The sequence below is a fragment of the Tachysurus fulvidraco genome, chromosome 1 (assembly GCF_022655615.1).
Source record: "Tachysurus fulvidraco isolate hzauxx_2018 chromosome 1, HZAU_PFXX_2.0, whole genome shotgun sequence".
In the NCBI taxonomy this organism is placed as follows: domain Eukaryota; kingdom Metazoa; phylum Chordata; class Actinopteri; order Siluriformes; family Bagridae; genus Tachysurus; species Tachysurus fulvidraco.
Genome location: NC_062518.1, coordinates 45,109,987 through 45,119,986, shown reverse-complemented (window position 1 = coordinate 45,119,986; position 10,000 = coordinate 45,109,987). Strand labels below are relative to the sequence as shown.

The 10,000-nt window shown below is 43.8% G+C and overlaps 1 protein-coding gene across 4 annotated transcripts in view; it reads right to left on the bottom strand.

Moving 5' to 3' along the window:
• The window catches only part of ube3c (ubiquitin protein ligase E3C), a 33,852-nt gene that overhangs the window by 11,250 nt on the left and 12,602 nt on the right, over window positions 1-10,000 (bottom strand). For all 4 annotated transcript variants that reach the window (XM_047823086.1, XM_047823094.1, XM_047823091.1 and 1 more), the window contains 5 exons: window positions 8,212-8,316; window positions 7,762-7,849; window positions 3,887-3,984; window positions 3,558-3,690; window positions 2,850-3,097 (listed from right to left, as the gene is read on the bottom strand). In XM_047823086.1, coding sequence (XP_047679042.1) covers window positions 2,850-3,097; window positions 3,558-3,690; window positions 3,887-3,984; window positions 7,762-7,849; window positions 8,212-8,316 — 672 coding nt within the window. The remainder of the gene's footprint in view (window positions 1-2,849; window positions 3,098-3,557; window positions 3,691-3,886; window positions 3,985-7,761; window positions 7,850-8,211; window positions 8,317-10,000) is intronic.

Genomic DNA, 10,000 nt, shown 5'->3' with positions numbered 1-10,000 from the left:
GTGTGTGTGTGCAGGGTCTCTAATAAGCGGCCCGAGTTGCCTCGTCAGGAACTGCGTTGATGCTCGTGACTGTAAAACAGATCAAAACTCTATTAGAGGCAGAAAGGGTTCAGGTTATTTATGACGCCGGCTGATTTAGCTACACAAACACGGTCGGTTCAAGCGGCTGCTAATGGAAGGCCAGAGCCTAGCGACTCGTGGTGTGAGGTCATTTATTTAGGCGGACTATATGCAAGTGCATTAATGAAACTTTAAAAAGGTTCGGTTTATAAATCAGAGCTTGTTGACATGTAGAAAACAGACAGATCGCCACAGATCTGATCCCCAGCAACAGAGGATTGGATTTAAAGGAGGTGGAGCTAATGAGCAAACCTCTGACATTTGTCCAGAAGTGTAATGAAATTCGATCACGAGCCTGAAGGGAAGGGAAGGCAAAGCAAGGGAAAAAGGAAAGGAACGTTTAGGGGAAAACGATAGGAAGAGATGAAACGGGACAGGAAAGGAAGGAAAGGGGTGGAAATAATTTATTTTAAGGATCCAGCTGATAAGAAAAATGAAATTATTAATAATAATAATAATAATAATAATAATAATAATAATAATAAAAAAACAAACAGTGATTGAGAGGAAAATATAATAGCCCGGTAAATCCAGATGAAAAGATAATGAACACGACACACATGAAAGAAGTTGGGAGGAAAAACAGAGTCTGTATCTAATCGACTGTTGAAATCCAGTCTAGACCGAAGCTAACCTGTGAGAATAGATGTTGATAAATGTTTTGTTGACTTTTCCAATCTAATCATCATCATTTGCTCATTTCTTGGTTTAATCCAGTGCTGATAAAAGCCAGAAGAGCAGGTCAACACAACACTGTGCCTTATCATCAGCTCTCTGCTCTCACACCAACTCCACACTAATCAAACACTGCAGTCTCACACCACTGCTTAATAGTCCAACCACACCACACTAGCCTGATGCACGCGCCGCTAACTAACACCAGCAGGTGGCTAGCACTGTAAACTGCACACCAGGAAGATTCGACAACGGCTACTTACAGCCACCTTTTAACTCTTAACCCTTAAGCATTAGTTTCTGCCAATACATGAGATCTAAGCAACTGGGTTTCGATTCAAATGTTAACGTATTTGACTTTTTTTTTTTTTTAAATGTAGGCAGAATAACATGTTTTTGTCAACTTTTCCCCCAAACATGCCATGTTGTCTTGTCACTAATCAGACCAGAAAGGGAAAAGCCATGCAGCTAGCCCAGTAGCCAGACATGTGGCTAGGTTGTAGCTAGCCCTGTAACTAAATCCTAACTAATCATGTAGATTTCCCTGTAGCTAGGTCATAGTCAGCCCTGTAGCTAGTCATGTAGCTAGCCTTGTAGCTAGTCATGTAGCTAGCCCTGTAGCTAGTCATGTAGCTAGCCCTGTAGCTAGTCATGTAGCTAGCCCTGTAGCTAGTCATGTAGCTAGCCCTGTAGCTAGTCATGTAGCTAGCCTTGTAGCTAGTCATGTAGCTAGCCCTGTAGCTAGGTCATAGTCAGCCCTGTAGCTAGTCATGTAGCTAGCCCTGTAGCTAGTCATGTAGCTAGCCCTGTAGCTAGTCATGTAGCTAGCCCTGTAGCTAGTCATGTAGCTAGCCCTGTAGCTAGGTCATAGCCAGCCCTGTAGCTAGCCCTGTAGCTAGGTCATAGCCAGCCCTGTAGCTAGGTCATAGTCAGCCTTGTAGCTAGTCATGTAGCTAGCCCTGTAGCTAGTCATGTAGCTAGCCCTGTAGCTAGTCATGTAGCTAGGTCATAGTCAGCCCTGTAGCTAGTCATGTAGCTAGCCCTGTAGCTAGTCATGTAGCTAGCCCTGTAGCTAGTCATGTAGCTAGGTCATAGCCAGCCCTGTAGCTAGTCATGTAGCTAGGTCATAGCCAGCCCTGTAGCTAGTCATGTAGCTTGCCCTTTAGCTAGGTCGTAGCTTTCCCTGTAGCTAGTCATGTAGCTAGCCCTGTAGCTAGGTCTGTAGCTAGCCATGTAGCTAGGTCATAGCTTGCCCTATAGCTAGCCCTGTAGCTAGGTCTATAGCTAGGTTGTAACTTGCCCTATAGCTAGCCCTGTAGCTAGGTCGTAGCTTGCCCTGTAGCTAGGTTGTCTGATGAGCTGCCTTGTGCTAAACAAGTCACATAAATGCATGTGATCGGCTGAGGCCAAGCTGGTTCATGTGTACAAAACAAGACCATTAGGTAAAACTCAGCTTAGACAAAAAATACAGTGGCCTTTCTACACAAAACCACTGTTTATCACAATTGTGGGCCTTGTCATAAAGTCAATATCTAAAATCCATTTCTTCGATTTTTTTTTTTTTGACTTGTTTTGCTCTGCTGGTTAAACATAAATAACTATAAAATAAAATAAATAATATGTGTCGCTTAGATCGGGCCTGAAGTTACGGCTAATTATCTCTGTTTCCTTCATCCAGACGAATCTGCGAATAATTAAAACTCATTTTTATCAAGTGTCATCGACCTCAACACTGTCATGACCTTCGGCTTCCTGTCAACTTTTTCCCTATGTTGCACACTATGTCATGCTGCTAACTGGAGTTCACTATATACATGTCTAATGTTAAAGGTGTTGGAAGATTGGAAGATATTTACAGAGTAATGAAAAATATTAGTTTAATACATGACCATTAGCACGAGTGAGAAACCCTATGTGATGGGAGAAAGGGGGAAGGGCAAACATTTGATTGGCTGATATGTTATATTATGTCATGTGCTGATCTCCTATGCAAAATGCTTAAAATCTACCAGTTTTCTGAACTAATCCAATCCAATGGCGTCCCACATACGCACCTTGCCCAGTATCCGGCCCAGGAAGTAGTAGTGGCGCGTGAAGCTCTCTCCGATGAGCATCTCGGCCGTGGGGCTCGGGTACAGCAGACCCTCGTTGGTGGTCCTGAAAAAGCCCTGGTTGGGATTGAACCCTGACTTCAGCAGCTCGCTGAGAAACTCACGGAAGATCCCCCCTCCGTCAATGCCGGCTTCGTCCAGGCCGTGAGCGTTCAGCAGGTGCACCCGGATACGCTTCTTTAGATCAGGCTCTGAAACCAGGAGCAGGACATTTTACACTCATTAGGCAAAGCAACCGGGTCACTGCAAAATTCCCTGCCAAAGGTCTATCACTGCAAGTGCGTAAGAATAAGAGCAAGTTTGGGAAATACAGAAATCTTCTGAAACAAAAAACTCAGTCCACCCACTTACCTTCTGCTCAACACCAGCACTGCCAAGTTAAAGGTACTATAGATAAGATCTGGTTGTTTTTTTTATTTTTTACCCCAAGGTCTCCAACGGTAGGATAAAATAGCTGAGCGGAGGTGCATCCTAACCCAAAGAAGGATTTAGATTTAAAATACAAGATTCCCAAAGACACATCTGATAAAGCTACAGCTTAATCCACTGTTTTTGTTATACATGTCTTCAAGGTCATCTGTACAAAAATCGCTCCTTTTTATATAGCAACAGCTCACTGGAGCAGTCTGATAGAGCCATGTTCTGTCGTACCATTCTCCGGAGACAGTTTGTCATATGCGTCCTCGTAGATGTAGTTCCTCCGGATGGTGATGTTGATGCCGTCGAGGAAAGGGCCGTCCCCCTGTACATCCCTTTTATCAGCGTAGATCAACCTCTGGAAGATCTGCAAGAGACAGAGAGTTCCAGAGGGTAAAGATTTGTTATCATCTCTTGCATAAGCAATCATTTTTCCTCTAACAGGAAGTGAACCAAGAGGCAGCATTAGGAAGTATTTCATAGTACAGGAAGAATTTTCTAAAGGTCGAATTCGATCATTAAGTAAATGGGTACACCAACACATGGGAAATAGACTTCTGTACCTTTACTCTCTCCTCAAAGGGTACGACAAAGGGCAGCTCGGTGAGGATGGCCAGGTTTCTCTCCTCTGAAACAGACAGCGGTGGAGGCTCCAAGCCAACTGTGGAGAAGAAAGAAAGCAAAAAAACTTTATCATCTACGTATCTATTAATATATTCCATCAATTAAGACACAAGAGTTCTTTGAATGAACCATTAAAACCTTCTATGGTATACAGGAGGCGAAGTTTCCTTCTAGTTTAAACCATTTAGATGATAGGATTAAACAAATTAACCACTGAGATATCTTCGTCATATTGTAAACCTGCCTGTTCACAAAGCGTGCCAAAAATTCTGGAGCTGAGTGAATACATTAGTGTAATATATATTCAGGTTAAGTTCACAGGTTTCCGTGTTTGTCCTGGACGCTTCTCGCTTTTAATTACGTCTGTAGTCCACTGTCTGTCCGGCTGTCTGCTGGGTCCATTACGAGGACGTTTGTTTGGGATTAAAGCTCAGTCATGTTTGATGGAGATTGAATGTGGGGGATAGAAAGTGCCGGAACAGCAGCAGAGAAGCATCATTTGTCTGCCATGCTGCTAATACAGCGCAATTATTCTGCTCAATTAGTCAAGCCTTCCTCTCTGTCTCTCTGATCCGGCCATCAACGCACCATCTCAGAGAGAGAGTTATAGCACAGCGTGGTCAATGCGCTTGCTGTTCATCAACAAAGCAAACGTCCATTTAGGGAAATGAAAGAGCTTCAGACAAACAGGAGGCCAGATGTGACCTGCCTTAGGCTAATTGAAATTTTAAGCACCTGTGCCCAAGAGAATTGAACAAGACACTGTTATTGGGGAGTTTTCACACCAGACACACACACACACAAACAGGCTATTAGGCTAATACACACTCACTCAATCCACTCAGGCCTCCGACTCACTCAGCCACTCTCAGAGCTGTGCTTATCAGGGCTGCAGCGATAGTGATCGACTGTGGCGTTGGGGATCGGTTTCATAGCGTGTTAATTCACTCCGAAAATATGACCCGACATCTCAAAACGACTGACTTTACTGATGAAATAAAACAATCTGGATAAACGATTAACAATCGAAGCAGAGATAACTACAAACTGTGACCTGTCAAAAGACAGACAGATAGGTGGATAGATGGATGGACAGATGGACAGACTGACTTTAACCCCAAGGGGAAATTTAGGTACATATCAACAAGAGGAACTACAGCATCTTCCTAAAATAAGTAAGCAGGGTGGGATGACAATTTAACAATTTATTCTATCCCAATTCTATAAATAAAATAAAAAACAAACAAACAAACAAACAAATATGAAAAGGTACATTTATGATTTTAAAAACTACATACAAAATTTTGATGTCAAATCAGCCGCTTCTAGTCTGTTTTCTAATTCTTTTAAAATATTTAGAAATTAAATAATTTTATTTATTTATTTATTTTTTAATAAAAATGCAAAATAATGTGTTACAATCTCATTATCATCATATCACATAGCTCTACAAGTAACCTGAGGAAACATCTCAAACATAAAAGCCAACATGTGGAGATCAGCACAAAAACGATACGCTGAGAGAGACAACAGGTCTACGGACAGTGATGCAGACGTCCTTATCCGGACCAACATACATTTCTCTCATTTACACCAGTGAGCACTTGAGGTAAGGGCACAATTGTACAATTGTAAGGGGAAATTGTACAAGCTCAGATTGTCTTCCGTACCATGAAGATTCTGGACCTGCACTGAGATGAGGCCGCCTCTGTGAGAATCCTGAGGCATCTAGAGATTTACCAGCTCCGGATACTAAAGAGGATATGCCAACTTCATGTGGTCTTTTGCATCAATACAACATTTATCAGACTGTATATTTATAATCACACCCTCCAGTGTCACCCATATGAGGATGAGGTTCCCCTTTGAGTCGGGTTCCTCTCAAGGTTTCTTCCTTCCATTCAAGCGAGTTTTTCCACCCCACAGTCACCTGAGTCACCTAAGACTTGCTCATTAGGGATAAATACATACACATTTAAATCTATTTAATATGTATCTTGAATTTTGTTTTTTATTAATCTTTATATTATTCTTTACAATAACCTTTGGTCCTATGTTTATGTTCTATAAAGCTGCTTTGAGACACTGGTACAGTTCAATTTCAATTCAAGTTTATTTGTATAGCGCTTTTTACAGTTAAGTGTCCCCCACCTGTACCAGTGTACCCGCCTGTACCAGTGTCCCCGCCTGTACCAGTGTACCAGTGTCCCCGCCTGTACCAGTGTACCAGTGTCCCCGCCTGTACCAGTGTACCAGTGTCCCCGCCTGTACCAGTGTACCAGTGTCCCCGCCTGTACTGGTGTACAAGTGTCCCCCAACAGTACCAGTGTCTCCTGCCTGTACTGGTGTACAAGTGTCCCCCAACAGTACCAGTGTCTCCCGTCTGTACCAATGTACAAGTGTCCCCACCTGTACCAGTGTCCCCAGCCTGTACCAGTGTCCCCAGCCTGTACCAGTGGTACCGACTGTACCAGTGATACCAACTGTACCAGTGACCCCGACTGTACCAGTGGTACCAACTGTACCAGTGACCCCGACTGTACCAGTGACCCCGACTGTACCAGTGACCCCGACTGTACCAGTGACACCGACTGTACCAATGACCCCGACTGTACCAGTGGTACCGACTGTACCAATGACCCCGACTGTACCAGTGGTACCGACTGTACCAGTGACCCCGACTGTACCAGTGGTACCGACTGTACCAGTGGTACCAACTGTACCAGTGGTACAGACTGTACCAGTGACCCCCGACTGTACCAATGACCCCGACTGTACCAATGACCCCGACTGTACCAGTGGTACTGACTGTACCAGTGACCCCAACTGTACCAGTGACCCCGACTGTACCAGTGACCCCGACTGTACCAGTGTACAATTTACCGATTAATTCATTAAAAATATAACGTGATTTCCTGGATTCTTTCCCCCATTCTGTCCTATGATGAAAATTACAGGCCTCTCTTATCTTTTTAAGTGGGAGAACTTAAACTGATTAAATACTTTTTTGCCCCACTGTAATGCCAGTGGTACCGACTGTACCAGTGACCCCGACTGTACCATTGGTACCGACTGTACCAGTGACCCCGACTGTACCAGTGACCCCCGACTGTACCAGTGACCCCCGACTGTACCAGTGGTACAGACTGTACCAGTGACCCCGACTGTACCAGTGACCCCGACTGTACCAGTGGTACCGACTGTACCAGTGACCCCGACTGTACCAGTGACCCCCGACTGTACCAATGACCCCGACTGTACCAGTGACCCCGACTGTACCAGTGGTACCGACTGTACCAGTGACCCCGACTGTACCAATGACCCCGACTGTACCAATGACCCCGACTGTACCAGTGGTACCGACTGTACCAATGACCCCGACTGTACCAGTGGTACCGACTGTACCAGTGACCCCGACTGTACCAGTGACCCCGACTGTACCAGTGGTACCGACTGTACCAGTGACCCCGACTGTACCAGTGGTACCGACTGTACCAGTGACCCCGACTGTACCAGTGTACAATTTACCGATTAATTCATTAAAAATATAACGTGATTTCCTGGATTCTTTCCCCCATTCTGTCCTATGATGAAAATTACAGGCCTCTCTTATCTTTTTAAGTGGGAGAACTTAAACTGACTAAATACTTTTTTGCCCCACTGTAATGCTTAAAAAAACACTATTACTGCTCAGCATTAACTCTGAATTAATTAACTAATTAGCTCCAGAAACATCAATAACTTATTTAACTCATCATGGCATTATCAGAAAATCAGTAAATCACACAGACTGATAAACACAGCAGGATCTCACCATCTAGAGTGGACTGGAGCGGTCCAATTCGGCCCATACGCCTTGTCCTCCACACGTGTCGAGCAGAGGGAACGTACAGCTGAGTGACCTGTTAAAAAAAGCAAAAAAACAAACAAATAGCGTTGTTTTCAATTCACAGCTTTTTTTTCTTTGTCTTAATTTAATTAACTAGGTCGGGATTTAGTTGTAACAGTTGCTAGATTTGGTTGAATTTGTTATAAACAGAGACTACGTCCCTAAAGGTGAAATAAACATCTCCTTAAAGAAACATTCAACTGTTTAAACACAGTGAGCGTGCTGTTACTATGGAAACAGCATTATTACACAAAGCGCATTACAATTTGCAGCTGCACTTTGGTCAGAGCTGACCAATCAGAATGCAGCTCTCATAAGCGTCGTTTATTCTCTGCATTATTTTGGTTAACAGAGACGTAAGACGAGTGTGTCCACCTTATCAGCCCTGATGTTGACCTCGTCGGACAGCCAGTGACCCTTGGGGCAGAACGGCCTCCTGATGTCCCTTGCCTTCAACATCTTCACTAGGTTGGTGATCACCTGAGACAAAAAAAAAATCAATTATTAAAGAAATAAAGTGGCACAATAAACTAAGCAAAATACAAACATGCATGCCCCGGTTTTGAATTGTGTTCTTTGTTTAACGGCCGACCTCGCGATCGCCTCAATCGAGGCGTAAAGAGATAGAACCGCAATTTATTTGTCTTTCGGTCAAAATGGCCTCTTGTCAGAGTTAAAAGGGCAGCATTAGGGTCATTAGTGGGCAATTGCTGGTGGATGGAGAAGACAGATGAGCTGTCAAAGAGCAGCCTGCACTCCTAATTAACCACACACACACACACACACACACACACACACACACACGGCACTGATGTTCACTCTTCTGTCTGCTTTTATTTTTTAATTACCTCTAAACTCTAATGTCCTGGAGACGTGAAAGGTTTTTGGACGATCTGACGACAGCCCACTTAAAATTTACCCATAATCCTCAGCTATTTCGAATGCTCTGTAAGTGCGCGTTAATATAATATCTTTCTTTGTTAATCTTTCAGCTCAATCTAGACTAGATTGAGCTGAAAGATTAAATGTACACAGGATGCTGAGGCCATTTCCTCTTTTACAGAGCCTCACAAAAAAAAAAAAAGACTGCCTGCTTCTTCCCACTGCCTTTAAATCTCAGTGTATATCAGCAAGGCCAAGATATTAAAATATTAAACACTTCCTGAAACACGAATCGTCGCTGAAGCGTCTGTTCACCGCTGCAGGTTCTTCCACTGTTGTGAATGGAGTGCAATCATGTGACTGCGAGAAACTCACTCATGGTGTGTTTCCTTAGTGAGGAAATCTCCAGATAAGCTGATCCGGTCCGAATAAGGTTTTGACTGTGTTTACTGCTTATTTAAAAAAATAATAATAAATCATACAATAATTCAGGTTGTTTTCGCAATAACAAACAAATAACAAAGTAGTCTACAGTGCAGGAGGGAAGAAGAGGAGCAGAAAGTCATCGATCCTGCAGCACTAATAACACTGAGGTAATAACAGCGAGTGCAAAACTCTGTCTGGTCAGTCGACTAACGGAGGCAGACAGAGGAGAACACCCCGGAAATGAGTGCTGGTTAATTATCCCATCAGGTTAAGTGCAGGCCGTAACGGGCTTCTCCCAAACTCCGGCCGCGTCTGCGCTTCTCCAAACACAGCCAAGAGGCAGCCTTCCATTAGCAATATTAATACGAGCTTAGTTGATCATTTTCATTCAATTAGCTTCTTTCGATTAAATGGATGGCCGGGACAATAGGGGTGATAAAACACAGCGGAAGGACAAGTGTGCGCCCGAGGCTAACATTAGCGTGGGCGGGGTCAGCGGCGGGCCGGCCGGCTGTAAATCCCGCCTTCAATTTGGGAAATGCGTTTGTGCTGCTTTCAGAGGCTCGTTTCGGGCTAACGAGAGGCAGCTAGTTGTACTTTTTATTAAGAACATCACTCCTCTTCTAGCACAACACACGGAGCGCAGGAGGGAGAGATTACAGAAGTGATTACAGAGTGAGAGAAATTAAAAAGAGAGAAAGACAAAGAGAGAAACCAATAGAGAGAGAGAGAGAGAGAGAGAGAGAGAGAGAGAGAGAGAGAGAGAAACCAAGAGAGAGAGAGAGAAAGCAAGAAAGAGAGAGAAAACAAGAAAGAGAGAGAGAGAAAGCAAGAAAGAGAGAGAAAACGAGAGAGA